General features: G+C 38.6%; 1 protein-coding gene across 3 annotated transcripts in view; it reads left to right on the top strand.

Moving 5' to 3' along the window:
• MAPK14 (mitogen-activated protein kinase 14) overlaps positions 1-19,649 on the top strand; it is a 77,904-nt gene that overhangs the window by 25,753 nt on the left and 32,502 nt on the right. For all 3 annotated transcript variants that reach the window (XM_059178498.1, XM_059178497.1, XM_059178499.1), the window contains 2 exons: positions 320-449; positions 7,621-7,679. In XM_059178498.1, the coding sequence (XP_059034481.1) occupies positions 320-449; positions 7,621-7,679 (189 nt within the window). The remainder of the gene's footprint in view (positions 1-319; positions 450-7,620; positions 7,680-19,649) is intronic.

Raw genomic sequence — 19,649 nt, 5'->3', positions numbered from 1 at the left:
GTTGAGTAGTTGTGACAAAGATCCTAAGCCTCACAAAGTCTGAACTATTTTTTTCTCTCGCCCTTCAGGAAAAAATTTTCTGATCCCTGATTTAGATGCATAGAAAAAACAATGAGAAAGAAGCACCAAAAATAAAAGAAGGTTACTTTGAATAGTGGGATTATAGCTCGTTTTAGATTTTATGTTTATACTTTGTATTTTGTTATGGACCCACTTAATTTGGAAATGAAATAGCCTTCCTTATAAGTACTAATTTTGAAGTATTTAGAAGCACATTCAATAATGAAATCTTTATGTGTGTTTTTTTTTTTTTTCTTAGTGCTGCTTTTGACACAAAAACCGGGTTACGTGTGGCAGTGAAGAAGCTCTCCAGACCATTTCAGTCCATTATTCATGCCAAAAGGACCTACAGAGAACTGCGGTTACTTAAACATATGAAACATGAAAATGTAAGTTACTCATGCAAGGAGTAAATGCTGTTCTTGAATGGACTGGAAAAAATTTTGTTTTAATTACTGCAGATGGGCATACATGAGAATGCATCAGACTCTGGACGATTCTCCTGGTACCAGAGTGTTTGTGGTCGCTGTGTTAGACCTGGTAGCCCCCCAAAGCCTTGGGAGTCAGTGGGTATATCTTCCTAGAGTTCAAGTGTTACTTGGACAGTTTCAGAGGGAAAGCATTAACTTTTTTTTTTTTTTTTAATGAAAAGATATTTAAGAGAAAATATTACAACCAAATTTTGCATTCTTTACCGGGTTTACTTAATAAGGCTGTAGGGTCCGAATATGGGAGGCTGAGGCTATTTTGTATTATGGGTTATTTCATGGGAAGTTTGAGGTGGCATGCCTTACGTTCACTGAATATCTTATCAAAGTGACTATTAATTTACAGATAATTTAATATTTTAATTTTCCTTTTTAATCTTTTTCAAGACAGCTTTTCCAGATTCAGGTATTTTAATAAATGTGACAAACACACTGTTTAAGTTAAACATAACTTTTTCTTCCCTGTCAATTTGGAAATTTGAGAGCAATGCTGTCCTGCAAAGGAGTGCTTCAAAATCCTAATACAGTAAATAAAAGGTTGCGACTGGACTATTAGCTGAAAATGGAAAATAATTATGGAGGATACTTATTTTCCTAAATTTTAAAATCAAGTTAAAGGGAATGTATGTGATTGCCATATGAAAGGAGCTGTAAAATTTATAGCATTGTGGAAACAATGGCCATAGAGATTTGACCGTATTGATCGTTACTGTGTAGAAAAAAATTCAAAATGTAGAAATTTATTATTTGGCTGTTCAGACCTTTTTTATTTTAATAATTGAACTTTAAAAATTTTTTTAAAAATTACAGATCTGTGATACTTTATTAATATATACTTGTTTCACAGGATACAAATTTTTTCTAAATTGGGAGCATTGAGACTTAAATTTGGAGTTGGATTACCAATGCTCTTACAGTCACAGCTATAGCTTATTTATTTTCATGGTTTATTTTAATTGCATACTATTGAGAAAATTCTGTTTTCCCCAGGTAGCTTCTATTCCTAGGTATAAATTTTGTGAGCATCCATGTGCAAAGCTGTGTTTTTAAAAAGTTCATGCAGTGCTGCAGCCTTCCTAATCAGTGACATGTTTACAAGAAGCTGAGATATATGGAAAAAGCTACCAGGAGATGCTTTATTCCAAGGTCTGCATATAATCAAGGTAGCCTGGCAGCCTAACTAATTTACATTTAGTTTTTAACACAGTTGAGTGTGTATGCTGTTTTTCATTACACATTAATAAATGTGACAAAGACATTATCATATCTTTTTAAATAAAGAAAACTTTGAAAATAGAACACAAACGAAACATTTATGGAACCCCAAAGCACTTGAGGAGGCCCTGGGATCCCACTGAGGTTGCCAGTGCTCATTTATGAACATCTGGTTTAGATTACCAGCACTACACTTCATTGTTCTGCTTCTCTTCGTAGACCATTTAAGCCAGTGTTGAGGGCAAAGATTATTTTGGGTTATCTGAATCCATGCCTTAGTTTTTCTAGCTTATTTAGTTTATTATGCTAATTGTCTGTAATGAGAGACTTCAAAATGTGTCTTAGACAGTATTAGGCTGGTTACATTTGTAGAAATGAAGAGGCCACAATGATGGGATACGGTTGTTCTAATCTAGGAAGTGCTACAAGAATCCTGATGGGATGCCTGGGGGTGCATAGTCTGTTGAGTGTCTTTCAGTTTCCGCTCAGGTTGTTATCTTGGGGTCATGGGCCCCAGCCCTGTGTTTGGGTGGGGGGGGGGTTGGTGCTCAGCAGGGAGTCTGCTTAGGACTGTCTCTTTCTCTGGTCTTCCCTGTTGCATTCTTTCTCTCTCTCTCTAAAATGAATGGATAGATCTTAAAAAGGAGAGGGAGGGCTGATATTATAGGAACACAGGATTTTAATTTATGTAAGTTGTTTCATAAGCAGTTTGCTTAATAGCAGTTGGGCATTTCATGTTAACATGTTTAGATTTTAGCATTATCAATGGAGAGGGTCATCTGTACTTAAATATTGGTGATTTGGTTTTGAACAAAAAAGGCATATGGCTGAATGTTTTATAGTTCTCTATTCTGTTAGGGGCTAATAGACTTTGACTCAATATAGGAAACTTCCTGAATGTCAGCCTATTCCACAAACACTTGTTAGAAGCTCAAATTGCAAAAGTAGTTTTACGCAGGGAAGAGCCAAAACTTCCAAATAAATCTGAGGATTTTAAGAGGAGTTCCTCTTAAATAATTGAGGATTTTAAGAGGAGTTCCTCTCCTTCATCTTCCTCTTTCTCTTCCTCTTTCTTTTTAAAAAATGACTCTTTTGGGGTTGCCCAAGAGGTTCCAGTCTGTTAACCATTTGTCTTCAGCTGAGGTCATGATTCCAGGGTCCTGGGATCGAGCCCCACATCAGGCTTCCTGCTGAGCAGGGAGCCTGCTTCTCCCTGTCCCTCCCCCGACTTTCGCACATGTGCTCTTTCTCTCTTTCTCTCAAATAAATACATAAAATTGTAAAACAAAACAAACAAACAAAAAACCCTTTTGGGTCATACCTGGTTGGCCCAGTCAGTAGATCATGGGACTCTTGATCTCAGGGTTGTAAGTCTGAGCCCCACGTTGGGTGTAGAGATTGCTTAAAAATAAAATCTTTTAAATGAATGAATGAGTGAATGAATGAATGACTCTTTTGGGCCCCTGTACAATTTTTAACGAGCCACTAGGCCTCCAGAAACAGCAGCAGCTTAAGACTCTGGACAATACTAAGTATTGGTAACAAATATAATTTCTAGATGCCAAGTGCACAGGTGATCTTTTAACAGAAATGCCTGACTCAGAATTAGTGGTTCATCTTATTTCTTTTATTAGTGATAATGAATGACAGATACATGCTTACCAGATGAGTAGTGGGAGCTAGGGCTATGTCCTCTGTGCCTGTAAGAGTTACTCTCTGAACAGAGTTAGCTGGTGCATTCTTGACTGGACTTGTGACCTTGATCTCATTAACACCTGCTCTAAGGAAATTGAAAGGGAACCATCCTGCCAGTTGCATCTTTGAATAGGTACTACAAAGACTGCCTGTTAAGGGCCTGGAAATCTGTGCGTTTTGAGATTTAAAAAAATCCAAGGAATCCTTTAATAAATTTTATTTGGGAGCCTTAGATGTAACACTGCCATGATAGGCCAAGTCATTGTCTTGGTGCACTTGTGTTAAATACATTAGATATTGTCTTTGGTGACTGAATTAAGATGGGTTTTTTTCTGGAGTATGTGCCAAGTTAATAAAAATGTGTGTTAACTTTTGTCTGTCAGCTTTTGGACCATTGTAGCACAGTCATCAGAGACATTTGCTGATTATTCCTATTACAAATGTCTTTTCTGAATAATTGATTCCTGGGTTACTTTTGGGTGTCTGGAAACATATAATGGCAAAAGGAATAAAGAAATAGGATAAAATTAACTCGATTTAAAAGGAAATTTCCATTTAGAAAATAGAAATGAATAGTTTATGGAATATTCCTAAAAGTTCCCAGACCTATTCTGCTGCTGGGAAATTTATTAATGGAGAAGGGATATTAGTAAAAGCCCATAAAAATTTAAAAATACTTTGATGTAATATGAGTAGTTTTAATCTCATAAAATAGGTCCTTTTTAGGAAATTAAATTTGATAGGCTGTTTACTAACGTGCTTGCTCTATTATGTTTTCCAGATTAGTCTATTGTGCTTCTGACAGTCATGCTTCTTAGTCATTTGAATAATTTAGCTTAGTTTTGTGTCTCAAATTTTGTACTGGAAGTAGCTGCTTCAAATTGTTTCTGTGATTGTATTTTGTAATTCTTTATAAAACTTAAGGACTGTGATCACCACTTACTTTGGTAATCAACAGAGGGTCAGGCCTTTGGACTAGGCACCTTCAGTTACATTGTTAACTTCATCTTCCCCACAATGCAGTAAAAATGAGCACCCCCCCTCTATATGAGGAGAAGATACCCGTTTTTCATTTATTTAACAAATACTAATTGAAGTACTGTGTGCCAGGCACCATTCCAAGAGCTGGGATTATTGGATTGAAGAAGACATAAATTCATGGATCCAGGAAATCACAAACTGACCGTGGAGTTCTGACTTAAAGCTGTTGGATTCCAAAATGCTTATGTTTTCAAATTGAAGTTGGAGCTATTATTTGAAAATGATTTGGACTTATTTTTAAGTTTTACTTTATTTTGTCTTTGAGGTACCTCTTGCATGAAAAATCCTGTGTAAATTGATCTCTGGTGATTTACTTTAATCTGAGGATTTTCACAATCACCACTGAAATAATGTAAAACAATGTGAATTGTTTTAAACTTTTCCTATTGCACTGAGGAGATGAGGCATCTCACATAATAGGAATCAATGTTTTGAAAATATTGGAACAGTTGAATAAAATTGGCTTCTAATCTTTGTTACCTAAAGTACAAGTGAGGTTGGGAGAGTAATCAGAAGATCAGAGGTCTTTTTTTTTTTTAATTTCTTTTCAGCGTAACAGTATTCATTATTTTTGCACCACACCCAGTGCTCCATGCAATACGTGCACTCCTTAATACCCACCACGTGGCTCCCCCAACCACACCCCCCCGCCCCTTCAAAACTCTCTGGTTGTTTTTCAGAGTCCATAGTGTCTCATGGTTCACCTCTCCTACCAGTTTCCCTCAACTCCCTTCTCCTCTCCATCTCCCCATGTCCTCCATGCTATTTGTTATGCTCCACAAATAAGTGAAACCATATGATAATTGACTCTCTCTGCTTGATTTATTTCACTCAGCATAATCTCTTCCAGTCCCATCCATGGTTGCTACAAAAGTTGGGTATTCATCCTTTCTGATGGAGGCATAATACTCCATAGTGTATATGGACCACATCTTCCTTATCCATTCGTCCGTTGAAGGGCATCTTGGTTCTTTCCACAGTTTGGCGACCGTGGCCATTGCTGCTATAAACATTGGGGTACAGATGGCCCTTCTTTTCATTACATCTGTATCTTTGGGGTAAATACCCAGTAGTGCAATTGCAGGGTCTGCAAAAAGTAATAGGGAAGCTCTATTTTTAATTTCTTGAGGAATCTCCACACTGTTCTCCAAGTGGCTGCACCAACTTGCATTCCCACCAACAGTGGAAGAGGGTTCCCCTTTCTCCACATCCTCTCCAACACATGTTGTATTCTGTCTTGCTAATTTTGGCCATTCTAACTGGTATAAGGTGGTATCTCAATGTAGCTTTAATTTGAATCTCCCTGATGACTAGTGATGATGGGGTCTTAAGCCAGCAGTCTATCAAACTCAGGGAATTCCTGGTTTAGATGGGGAAGGTAAGAGAAAATGATTTGACTTAATTTAAAGCACCATTCAGAGCCGTCATAAGGTCAGGGATACACTGTTGGTGAGACTGTATGCTGATCCTTAAATATATTGGTGTCCTTTGATGCTATAATTCTATTTCTTGAAACTTATTTTCTGGAAGGAAATACAAGATATGCAAAAATATATATTACACACACATATGCACATATGTGTGCATACACACTTGCAATGGTCCTTAAATGTTCAAAGATAGGAAATTGGTTAAATCATGATATATACAAATGGTAGAGCATGAAAAATATTTGAAGATATAATCATCATATAGTAAATGAAAAGGCAGGATATAAACCTATGCAGAGTATAACCTCAACTTTAATTTACATACATCAGAAACATCAAAGGAAATATCTCAAAATGTTAATGATAGTTATAATAGGTAGAGCAATTATAAGTAATTTTATTTTCTTGTATACAGTTGTCTGGGTAATGATTGTACAGATAACTGTACCTTTCCTTTGGAATAAGATGTAAAGTCTTGAAAAACTATTCTCCTTGACTTCCAAGGCCTTTTTTTGGGCTTGTTTCCCTTTTGGGTGCAGGCTGTATAATTGTAATTGCTTTTAAAAGTCTGGTAGTTAGATGAGTAGAGTAACATTCTAATTAAGAGTGTTTTTTTTTTTTATGGTAATGTTTGCAGCATAGGTATATTTTACTTTCAGAACTGTTCGTTTAACTTGCTAGGTTAGAGCAGCATGCTAATGTGGCCCAGTTGTGAGTCTGTTCTTGAAGGCCATTTAGCTTTTGTTTGTTTTGTTTCCAGATATTCTTAATTCTGGTTTGAAGTAACTGGGGGTGGTTTGGGAATGGTGGTAGTCTATACAGATTAGTAAGTGTGAGTCCATGACCAGAAAAAATGCTCAAAAACCATGGATTACTGAGTATTAAGTAGTTTTTGCTTCATCCTTGTGTAAAGAGGGCCTTGTCTTTTTTTCTTTTTTAAATAGTCTGATCTAAATACTTGACGATGACTAAGAAAAGTATCTGAGTATTAAGAATATTATAAGAATAATACCAAGAATATACTAAGAGAATATTTTGGGACTCAAAAAATGTCAGTCTTGAAGACTACATATGGAAAATTTTCATGGAATAATAATATGTTTAAAAAAGAAAAATGAGGGGCACCTGGGTGGCTCAGTGGGTTAAAGCCTTTGCCTTCGGCTCAGGTCATGATCTCAGGGTCCTGGGATCGAGCCTTGCATTGGGTTCTCTGCTCAGTGGGAAGCCTGCTTCCTCCTCTCTCTCTGCCTTCCTCTCCACCTGCTAATAATCTCTGTCAAGTAAATAAAAAAAAATCTTAAAAAAAAAAAAGAAGAAAAATGATACTGTAGTAATAGCAGTTGAAGTGTGACTTTTTTCCTGCTTGTTCATCATTAGACTATCAGTGTGTGTATAATTCAAGAGCCCTAAAACTTTTTGTTTCCTGATAAACTAATGGCTATATGTGAGCAAATTTTAAAGAAATGGTGTTTTTAATGGTAAAATATGTTATTCTGGGAGGCGATGCTAATAAGAAAAGGTCAAAAGCATAATTTGGTTAAAAAAATAAGTTGTAGTTAAGTGTATGATGATGTGATGTCATTGAACTAAAGTAGTGGGATTTGAAATCAGTTCCTATTAAAATGGTTAAGACCTAATGGGTATTATGGTTCTGTATTTATTTACTGCTTGATTTTTCTATTTTCTTATAGGTGATAGGTCTGTTGGATGTTTTTACACCTGCAAGGTCTCTGGAGGAATTCAATGATGTGTGAGTGAATCTTCTGCCTTTGCCTTCCTCAGCTGGATGATAACGATTAGCAGACCACTTCTCTTCCTGCACCATTTAGCGATATACAGACTTCAAAAGATTCTTTATTCCTACCATCCAACTCCCCTAGGGGAAGGGGATGAATATAGAAATGTGTATCATGTATGGTCTAAGTCCTCGTGGGAGGGTCAGCTGGGCCACCCGCTGCATTGCTCAAGGCTCAGCTGTCTATTAGTATTTTCATCATTCCAGGCACAATGTGATGATCTAGTGGTGAGTCCTTGCAGGACTTCCATGGAAAGGAGCATAGGGAGTTTTGATTATGATTTTTGTTCTCAAATTGCCTGTCCCAGTTTTCAAGGGACACCTTTATACTATACGTCATTGCATTCACATCAAGCAATGTAACCAGGCCCTGGTTCCATATAAATTCTTCTCTCCCTTTTGTCCCACTTGCATATGGAAATAAATGGTACTAGACCTGCCTGCTTGCTTGAAGTATTAGATTTCTGTCCTGAGACAGGCGGTGGGCCTCATGTATTGAGAAAGCTGTTGCCCAGTGCTTGTTCTCCCATTGCTAGCCTGAGGTTATCAGGAATCGGTAGTGGAGGTTTGGGAAAATGAAACAGGAGAGAAGGCTGCTGTGAGAATATTTGTTTAGTAGGTCACCATTGTGGGCAATTGGGCTGAAAACTACCAGGATCTTCTAGGGAGCAATTTGAATACACCTCAGATGGGGAGCATTTATCTCCTGGCCCCTGGCCTGTTGGCAAGGGTTTGCTCCGGGAGGGCATTAATGCCCTCACATGTCCAGATTGCACATGCGTGAGTACGAGATCAATTCTGGCAGGTGTTCCTGTGTATGTAGGAGCTATCTACTGTAGCTTCCTCAGTAGCTGAATTAGCCCATCTCCCTTACATTCCCAGTTCACAGTTATACTCCACCACAGGGAAAAGGAACATCCTAAATTCAGAGTTATACATTTTGTCCTCTTGTAATTTTTGGCATTCTTACCTGGAAAGAGATGACTGTTATGAAAATCAACACAAAACTGCAGATCATGGCTGCTTCTTTCTTTCTTTCTTTTTTTTTTTTTAAATTTATTTGACAGAGGTCACAAGTAGGCAGAGAGGTAGGCAGAGAGAGAGAGGAGGAAGCAGGCTCCCTGCAGAGCAGAGAGCCCGATGCGGGGCTCGATCCCACAACCCTGGGATCACGACCTGAGCCGAAGGCAGAGGTTTTAACCCACTGAGCCACCCAGGCACCCCCATGGCTGCTTCTTTCTTAACCTCGACTCCCCAGTGCTGAGCTTAATCACTTTCTCCCCACCCTTATCCTGCGTTCAGTTTCTCCCACTTTTATTTATCCTAGGCTGAGTGCAAGCACTGTTTGCTCCTTTCCCAAAGAATAAGCAGGGGGCTATGTTTGAGCTTGTGTGTTCTGTCTAATGAAAGGGTCAAAGAAAAAAATGAAAAATATAGAACATGAAATATAAAAGAAGCAGAAAAAGTAGCAAATTTTTCCTCACCATGTGAGCTTAGTTGGAAGATGATATGGCTAAGAATAGAAGATGAAAGTGAAGAATGTGGTCCAGGTGCGAGAATTTCCACCCACATTTACCTTTATCCTGCTAATGGAAGTTTAAGAAACAAGCAAAGGGCGGGCACCTGGCTGGCTCAGTTGGTTAAGTGTCTGCCTTGGGCTCAGGTTGTGATCCCAAGGGTGTTGGAATTGAGCCCTGTGTTCAGGCTCCCTGCTCAGCTGGGAGGGCTTCTCCTTTTGCCCCTCACCTCTGCTCATGCTCGCTCTTATTCTCTCAAATAAATAAAGTCTTAAAAAAAGAAAAAAAGAAACAAAGGGAAACATAGGGAAAAACAAAGGGAAAAATAGGCCATAACTAAAAACCTGCAGCCCTGCTTGGCACTGGAATGTGGAGGCTTCCAAAGAATATTGGATGCTACCCAGGCAAGGGCACGTGTGTTTCAAATTGTTGAGCCATGCTGTAAGCTATACTTGGAAAAGAATATTGCAGAATGTTGTGGGTTTTTTTTTTCCTTTAAAATTCATTTTTATTTTTTTAAAGACAACATTTTTAGAGCATCTTTAATTTTTTTTTTTTAAAGATTTTATTTATTTGACAGAGAGAGAGAGATAGCTAGAGTAGGAACACAAGCAGGGCAGGGGGAGTGTGAAAGGGAGAAGCAGGCTTCCCGAGGAGCAGGGAGCCGATGCGTGGCTCGATCCCAGGACTCTGGGATCATGACCTGAGCCAAAGGCAGATGCTTAACCATCTGAGCCACCCAGGCACCCCAGAGCATCTTTAACTTTATAACAAAATTTAGAGGGAGGTACAGAGATTTCCCATTATGCCCCTGCCCCAAACGTGCATAACTTCTCCCATTGTCAACATCACTCACCAGAATGGTACCCTTTTTCTTTTTTTCTTACCAAGGAGGAACTCATAGTGACACATCATGCTCACCCAAAGTCCATAGTTTACCTTAGGCTTCACTTGTGGTGCTGTTAATCTATGGATTTAGACAAGCACATAGTGATATATTAACATTTAATATTATACATTATATTTTCACTGCCCTAAGAGTGGTGGGTTTTGATATTCTGCCTACCTGTGGAAGAAATGCTGAAATAATGTGTTTGTGAATTACTCTGGAAAGCATTTGAATCAAGTCTGAGCTATACCCTAAAATTTTAGGCACCATGAAGATGGGTTTATTATTTAACACATGGTTTGGTGATTCTGACCTGGGAAAATGCTGTATTTTGGCTTAATAAGGCATTATGGAACTGCATTATGAACCTGTTTTTTTCTTCCATGTGAAAAGATCTTATTTAAGGCTGGTGTCTGTTTGAAAGGTGAAGTTTTATCTATTGTTATGCCTTTGGCTCCTTTATCCGTTTGAAGGCCACTGACTGCAAGGATACCCACTGAACTGAAGTTGCATTTATTTCTTTCATTCAACGAATACTGTTGAGTAGGAATCTGTTCTCTCTACTTGACTATCACTGGGTTCTGGCCATTTGTTTATTTATTTCCAGCTTTATTGAGCTATAATTAACATAAAACATTGTGTAAGTTGAGATCTGATTATTTATAAACAAGAACTGAGTTCATCTCTTGGGAGCAAATCTCAGTACTACTTGTTGAATGCTTTCTGAGTGGAGTGTTAGAAGAAGTTTCCAAATAATGGGAAACACTAATCTTTCCCCTTGATGAAATCAAAATCTTACTAGGAGAAGGATATAAACTCGAGAACATTTTGTAACCGAGTTACTTGGTTGTATGACCTGGACAAGTCACTTTGCTTCTCTGGGCCCTAGTGCTTTTCTAATTAAACCTAGTAGACAAATAATGAAAATTGGGGTGGTGGACTTCTGAAGTGTTTTGTTCTGTTTTTTAAGATTTTATTTATTTCTTTTAGAGAGAGAGATACAGAGCACGCAAGCAGGGGAAGGGGCAGAAGGAGAGAGAATCTCAAACAGATTCTGCACTGAGTGCAGAGCCTGGAGCCTGATGGGGGCTCGATCCTACTGTCCCAAGATCATAACTTGAGCCAAAATCAGGAGTGCGATGCTCAACCCACCAAGCCACCCAGGCACCCCTGAAGTGTTTTTAATACTAGAGAATCTCTGGAAATAGAATGGAAACCCAGGGTTACCTTAGGAAAATATTTCATTGTTTATTTTTCTATGATGTTTGTATCACTGAAAAAAATTTGTGCTTGTCCAGGACAGTGGTAATTTCAGAAAAATCAAAATAATTTCAGAATTTGCTTAAGAGGCCAAACGTCTTCACCTATAATTACAAGGTTTGCAGATTTAAATACCTTTAGGGTCAGACAAGTAACATAAATGAGTCAGACAAATAACATAAATAGAAGTGGTAGGATCTTTGGTAAAATAGAGTACTTGTACTTCCTAAAAGCACTCAAACTGACATTAAAACAAAACAAGCAGACAAACAAAAAAACCACTGTTCTGGCCAAATCAAACACACCGAAGGCTGGAGTGGTTCTATAGTTTTAGAGCAGGCACTAGTTTTGAACATGAACTTTTCATGCTAATTAATAAAATATCTAGTTACTTTTCATGTTTACAGTAACTGAATTATGTGTCATGTGTATTTGTGCCTTTATGTTTCACTTAGCACTTTTCATTTATCATATAATTCTTATTTTTACTGAATTTTTAACTTCTTGGTTAATAGGCATTCTGCATACTTCACTTGTAAGACTGTACTTTTGAGAAAGGAACGGTAGGTGGTAAGTTTTATTCATTAGGAATAATGGGCAGGTACTGAATCTAACAGTGTTTGGAAAGTGTGAAACTGAAAGATGAGTATATTGAGTACTTGACTGCTGTATGAGGTGGTTGTACAGATGGCAAAATTTTGTAGAGATATAGCTAGACCTTTTAAATGATTGGAAATCATTTGGGCATTTCTGTTGGCTTCTTAATGGCAGCATTTAGCATGAGGTGGCATATATGTGCATATGCATGCTGCAAGTATTTAGCTCCCCATAGAAGTCCCAGAATTTTAAACAGCCAGTCTCAGAACCTAACTCCTAGAGTAAGCTAGCTGCGTCTTCATGCAACCATATCATCTCTTCTTGGTTATAGAGGTTCTCTAACCAAGCTTAGGAGGCATTGGAGAGTTTTTGGACTTAGGGGGAGCTATTTCCTCAAATTTCAGGAAAACTGAATTGTCATGGTAGGTGGAAGGCGGTTTGTCCCTACTGTTTACCACTTTCTCCCTTTTTTTTACAGCTTTACATTGCAGGTTTCTCATACCTGAGTTCCTTACCTCTCCTTAGTTCTTGAAGAAGGAAATGGTAGTGGGGTTATAGACTCTTCTATGATCTAGCAGAAGACCTTACAACAGGGTCAGTCAGCAGCCATGGTTTGAGTGAAAACCACTGAGCAGATTATCATCTAGTTTAGAGTTACGTTTGATAAAAATGAATGTTTAACCAATAAGGGTAACCTTTTATGTCAGTGTAAAAGCTGTTGGGCATACCGAAGAGGTAAAGGGAGTTTCTGGATTTACATTTAACCTGATTTCATTCAGTATTTGAATACCCAACATATACTAGGCACAGGACTAGTCTCTGGGGAATGTAACAGTAAATAAAATAAACATGATCCCTGATGATAGAGTTGAGATGCCTAATGGGAGAGAAGAAAATTTTATTTTTTTAATTTCATTTTTAATATTTATTTATTTATTTTAAAGATTTTTTAACTTATTTATTTCAGAGAATCAGAGAGAGAGACAGTACAAGCAGGGGGAGCAGCAGGCAGAGGGAGAAGCAGGCTTCCCTCTGAGCAGGGAGCCCCATGCGGGACTTGATCCCAGGCCCCTGGGATCATGATCTGAGCTGAAGCCAGACACCTAACCAAATGAGTCACCCAGGCGCCTGAGAGAAGAAAATCATAATTAATCAAACAAAAGACAGTGTGGGCAGTTCCAGAAGATCCTACATGATTTGTTCCTGTGCAGTCTCTGACCCCATCTGTAGTCTTTCCATTCACTCTCTGCATTCCAGCCCCTCTGGCCACTTTGTTCTCCTTTGAGTATGGACATCCACATTTTCAGTAGGACCTTTGCCCTGGTTTCTAATGTGGGCCTGAACACTCTACCCTCATCTCTACACAACTGGCTCCCTCGTTTCTTTCAGGACCCTCCTCAAAGGTCTTTTCGCCAGGAGCCCTTTCCCCCTCACCACCATAGATGCGTCTTGCCCCACTGTCAGTGTCTATTCCTTATGCCACTTGGTTCTTAGCAGATTTTACCATCCTATGTTTGTTACTGTGTCTTTCCTCTCTCTGGCTTACACGCTCTAATAGAGTAGGGAGTTTGTTTCCTTCCTTGTTGAATCTTCAGTACTTAGAGATTCCAGATGAGGAAACTGCACTTGAGAGAGATGAACAGAACTCTATAATAACCTACAGAACTGCACCCATCTCGAGTCTTTTGGCTCTAAGTCTATTTCTGATCACGTTTGTCTTGATCCAGGGCTATGATTATTATTTGAAGGTCTGCAAATCCTTCTTACTGGGTAAAGACTGTAATCAGTTCTGTGTAAGATGTCAAAACCAAAGTCGTTCCAGTTGCATGTGTTTCCTGTTACTAATAAGGTGAAGCATAAATGTTTGCCTAAAACAGCTAAACAACCAAGTCAAGTTTGTAATGTGGTATTAAATGATATCACAATGTGAGAGAAACTTAGTGGAGGAAGAAGGTAAGAACTATATCTGAAGAAACAGATAAATGTGGATGGGGCATAGAGGTTGAAATTTTTTCCTGTCAGTCAAAGAAATGAAGAAACCATGTAAAGTGTACAGAAAAAGAGATTTGCATTGAATGGAGAATGTTAGATAAATAACCATTGGTTTTTCTTTTGTATTTGGAAAAACTGTGTAAGTAAATTCTGATTGATTGACTTTTGTGGCAGAGAAGAATTGTTTTCCCAATTTAGCAAATAAGTGTTACTTGGAAATAATACTTTCCTCAATCACTGTGAAAGAAATACCCAGCCTCATTGTTTGGACCTACAGACATGCTTTCATTCTTTGAAAACAGGCTGAGTGTCCAAGATAGGTAATGTAAGAGAATAAGTCTGGGAGAAAGATGAGGAGGTGGAAGTTCCTTGTAGATGCCTTCAGTGACTTACATTTGAAAACTGACTAAATTACATATCCTTTAAGAAAGTACCATTGAGGTTTTTTTTTCTGACATGTCAATAAGATGCCCCTTTTTCTCAGATGAACTGATTTCAAAAGGTGGAGAAGATCCAGGGTCTAATTTAGAGTTTCAGTCCTTCAGTAAATCTTTTCCTCGTTAACTCCTTCCTAAGACTGGGTTGGGGCCTTCTCCTGTGTGTTCTCTAGCCCCTTGATGTTCCTTTTTATAGTTCTAATCATGCTCTATTATGATTTTATATTTATATTTGCCTTCCTCTCTTCATCATTGGATCCTCAGTGCTCAACGGTTAATATTTGCTGGTGGAGAGACTGAAGAAATAACCTTATGCTGTCCTGTTTGTAACTGGTTGATGATCTGGTTTTCTTGTAATCTGCTCAGTGCATTCTCTTTGACTAGCTTTATTTTTTTATTTTTTTATTTTTTTTAATCCTGTCATAGGGTATACGGGATATAACTAGACTCAGTATTCTACCATATGGAATCTCAGGGGTCTAGTTTGGTTGATGTGGGTAAGTAGAGGGCACCTCTCAGTAATCTTTGCTTCCAGTGAAGAGAATAGTTTGTTGTGAAATAAGCTGGTTAAGCTGTCTACTTGGCTGCTAAATGGTCGGTCCTTTTACTCCTTATATTAGAAGCTTCTGGTCTGCTGACGAGCTAAGATCTTTGGCATATGTATTTCAGTAAGATGTGTCTTGCTTGGTCTCACAAGTAATTCTATATGTCTTGGTCTTACTAGTAATTCTGTACGTGTTGTCCTGGGTCATTTGTTCTATTCAGTAGTAACTGAGTGCTTGCTATCTACCAGACACCATTCTAGTACAGGGAACAAAAAAAATTTTGTCCTCTTTGAACATTGTACAGATAGATAACAATTAAGAATGAGCATACAAAAAATTAGATAGTATATTAGCAGATAATAATGCTGTAGACAAAAAGAAAAGGTAGAGTAGGGAAAGGGGATAGGAGTGTGAGGGTAGGGGTTGAGATGCAGTTTTAAATGGGTGGCCAAGGATAGACCTCATTGAGAAGGTGAATTTTGGAACAAACATTTGAAGGAGTAGAAGAATTCGACCCATGGATATTTGGGGGAAGAGCACTCCAAGCAGAAGGAACAGCCAATGCAAAAGTCCTGAGGTGAAAAACTCCATGCTGAATTGGAATTTCAGCAAGGGGCCTGTGTGCCTGGAGTACAGAGGCCAGTGTGGAGCTGAATGAAAACAGCGGAGAAAAGTAGATCATGAGGTCAGAGAGATAATTGGGGACAGGGTACTGGATTATGTAAAGCTTTATTGGCCATTGAAGGGATTTTTATCTTTTTAAAAAAATTTGTTATGTACTTATTTAATATATATAGAGAGATCACAAGTAGGCAGAGAGGCAGGCAGAGGGAGAGGGGGAAGCAGGCTCCCTGCTGAACAGAGAGCCTGATGCGAGGAGTCTGCTTCTCCCTCTGATCAGAATTCTCCCCTCTCATGCTCTCTCTCACTGTCTCTCTCTCAAGAGAGAGACCATGACTTGGGCCGAAGGCAGAGGTTTATTAACCCACTGAGCCACCCAGGGCTCTGGGATTTTTATCTTTATTCTAAATGAAAAGGGAAGCCTTTTGAGGAGAGAAGTGACATGATCTGATTTTTATTTTTAAAGAATTACTCTGCTGCTGTTTTGCAGATAGACTGTAGCAAGTCCCAAGGATCATCTGAGGTCTTTAGGAGGCTTATGGTTACAAATTGTCAATCCCTGTGATTATTTTAAATACTTTGTTTAAATATGGAAATGTTTTTTGCCTTTTGGTAATTGCTTTATCAAATAAGGCTGACAGTAGTAAACCTGCCAGTTTACAAGATACAGAAGAGACTTTTTTTTTCTATATAGGTTTTTTTTTTAATTTTTAAAATTTTTTATTTTTTATAAACATATATTTTTATCCCCAGGGGTACAGGTCTGTGAATCACCAGGTTTACACACTTCACAGCACTCACCAAAGCACATACCCTCCCCAATGTCCATTCTATATAGGTTTTTTTCCTGGTTATATAGTGCTTTAAAAAGAAGGGTGGTAGGGGAGGACTCTTGACTTCTTGTTGTCCAATCAGTGCTTAAAAAAAGAAGTTCCAGAATGGGGTGCTGTTTACAGTACTAAAAACCATTTATTATGGTTTTTGTTCATAGAGTAGATTTTACTTATGAATGACTTTGAGAAATGGTGATTTGTGCTTCTTAAGTTTGATTAAAATTTTTTTTAAAGATGTTATTTATTTATTTGACACACAGATCACAAGTAGGCAGAGAGACAGGCAGAGAGAGAGGGCAAAGCAGGCTGCTTGCGGAGCAGAGAGCCCGATGTGGGGCTGGATCCCAGGACCCTAGGATCATGACCTGAGCCAAAGGCAGAGGCTTAACCCACTGAGCCACCCAGGCGCCCCAAGTTTGATTAAATTTAAAGGAGACCATCTTCAGGTGCCTGGGTGGCTCAGTTGGTTAAGCAACTGCCTTTGGGTCAGGTTATGATCCCGGAGTACTGGGATTGAGTCCCGCATCGGGCTCCCAGCTCTATGGGGAGTCTGCTTCTCCCTCTGATCAGAATTCTCCCCTCTCATGCTCTCTCTCACTGTCTCTCTCTCAAATAAATAAATAAAATCTAAAAAAATTTAAAAAGTAAAGGAGACCATCTTCACAAGAAAAGTGAAAGATGAGATTTGTATCAGGCCACGTAATTATCTTTTCAGCCTTTAGACTAATAAAGTCCTACTTAATTCATTTTTTATTTAAATATTTATTTATTTATGTGTGAGAGAGAGGAGGGGCAGAGGGAAGGAGGAGAGAGAGAGAGAGAGAGAGAGAGAGAATCTCAAGCAGACCCCCTTCTCTTCGGAGTGTGAAGCCCGACCTGGGACTCCCATCTCACAACCTAAGCCAAAACCAAGAGTTCAAGGATTGACTAACTGTGTCACCTGGGCGCCCCTACTTAATTCATTTTTAAAGATGGGAGAACTAGGGAAGGGAAAAGTGGGAGCCATTTCTCTCCACGGGCTACAGCCTCTGTGCTCACAGCTCACATTTGCCCAGAATCCAGAGGCCTCCTCGGCAAAGGACTCCATAATGCCAGATACTTTCATCCTGACGTTCTTTGCCATCATAAGCCTGGTCATATTGTCCTACAGTATCCGTCTGCGTTAGTGACCTGCAGCTGCAGGGGGGAGCCCTCAGAACAGTTCAGTGGGGGAAGGACAACGCTGATGGGCTGAGTGTCCTGCTTGGCTGATGCACCAGTGGACTTTTGCTTCTAGACATTATTTTGGCTCCTGGTCTCCAGCCCAACAAGAGGCCTCTTAGCTGGGGGCTGCTGGAGCTCAGAGGCAAAGACTGATTAAAAGCCCTCATCTGGGACATCAGGAATGCGTGGGCATGGCTGGCAGTTGCTGTGTGCATTTGCACTGTAGACAAAGCGTGTTGAGTACACAGAGCTGAAACGTAGACTCAGTAAAGTTACCATGGAAAACTGCTCAAGTATTCATTTTGATAGCCTTTCTTTAGTTGTAAATGCAATTGCATATTATTGTAAAATATGTTGTTTCCTTTCCTCTTACACACAAGGGGGTCCCTTGTAAGTCCAAGAGCACACTGTCTGTCTTCATCTGTGAAGTAGTCACTTTATCATTGTCTTTACAGATTATACAATCTGAGCTTGTGTGGTATCCCTCATCTCACTCTCCAGCCAAAAGGAACTTGTCATTTGAATTTTAAAAATTTATATTTTTTCCATTCCATACCACTTGTGCCCCAGGTTCTCATTTAAAGACAAAAGTGGTTATGTAGTCCTCATTCTTTGTGGCTGGCTGAATTATAAATTATTGAAATAAGGTAGCTGTAACTCATCCTGTTATTTGGGGAAAATCTCTATCTTACCCCCCAAAAAATGTTTTGTGTGTGTGTGTGTGTGTGTGAGTTTTTTTTTTTTTTTTAAATTGTCAAATGTTTCTTTTCTGGAAGAAAACTTTCAATATATTTCTTTGTCCAACTAGGGTTGAAGAAACTCAGTATTTTAGAACCCTTACTAGACTTGGGCCCCAAATCTGTGATACCTATTCCTTTAAAAAGTCCATCATAATTGTTCTACATTTGATTTTCCTTTCTAGCTTAAAAATAAACAGGGAGGGGGAAAAAAGGTGGGAGAACTAGATAGCATTCCAGCTGTTCTTAAATCAAACCTCCAATCATTTATTTGAGGTGTTCTGAATACTGACAATAGTAGTTACATCTTCACTAAACTGTAGTTAAATTTGCTTTCCAGAGACAAATGCTGTAGAAATTATGAGGTTATCAGTGAATGCTCCTTTTGGAATTGACTTATTTAAAATGTGCTGATCTACATTTTCCTCTCACTCCCTGTACACTATTTAAAATTTCATACCACTTCCATAAACATTCAGTAACTTTGTGTGATGCTTGTTTTTGTCCACTGTTGGAAGATTTGTTTTTGGAAACCTTCCTATATATGATGAGTTAGAATTTGACAGTTGGTGGTTATGGATTGGTCTTTGGGATTCATGGAAACAACATACAGTGTTTAGGTTAGTTCCTGCAAGACACTTCTGCCATGAATCATGCTTTTTAGTTTACTTAATGGTAGCCTGGCAGCAATGCTTGATAGTTATTGCTATTTAGACTGATTAATCTTATATACTTAAATAATGTTTCACCCTCTGTCTGGAAATTTTAGTGATAGAATGGATGTGATCTCTAATGGGACCAGTGATGGAATATTGTAATTAAAAGCATGCTCTTTTTTCTCAGGCTGTGCATTCAGTGGTCTTCTGGCTGTATAGGATTTAAGTCACTGGTAACAAGGTTTTTTTTTTTTTAAAGATTTTATTTATTTGAGAGAGAGAAGGAGAGATAGCAAGAGACCATGAGTTGGAGGGTGGGTGGGGGGAAAGAGAAAAGGCTCCCCTCTGAGCAGGAAGCCTGACACAGGTCGGCACAGCTTGATCCCAGGACCCTGGGGTCATGACCTGAGCTGAAGGCATACCCTTAACGTAATGAGCCATCCAGGCACTCCTACTGGTAACCATTTAAACACAGTAGTTATACTAGAAATTACTGTAGTTACATTGGTAATACTGCTTCACATCTTTGCACAAACATACTAATATTTTTAGGTTTTATTTCTAGACAAATTAAGATAGATTGTAAGTGGATATTTTCCTTTTCTCTCTAAAATTATTTTTTAAAGTTGAGAAAATAA

Source organism: Mustela lutreola, chromosome 6 (genome assembly GCF_030435805.1).
Source record: "Mustela lutreola isolate mMusLut2 chromosome 6, mMusLut2.pri, whole genome shotgun sequence".
Taxonomy (NCBI): Eukaryota; Metazoa; Chordata; class Mammalia; order Carnivora; family Mustelidae; genus Mustela; species Mustela lutreola.
The sequence above is the reverse complement of the archived record's forward strand: the minus strand, read 5'-3'. Positions and strand labels throughout refer to the sequence as shown.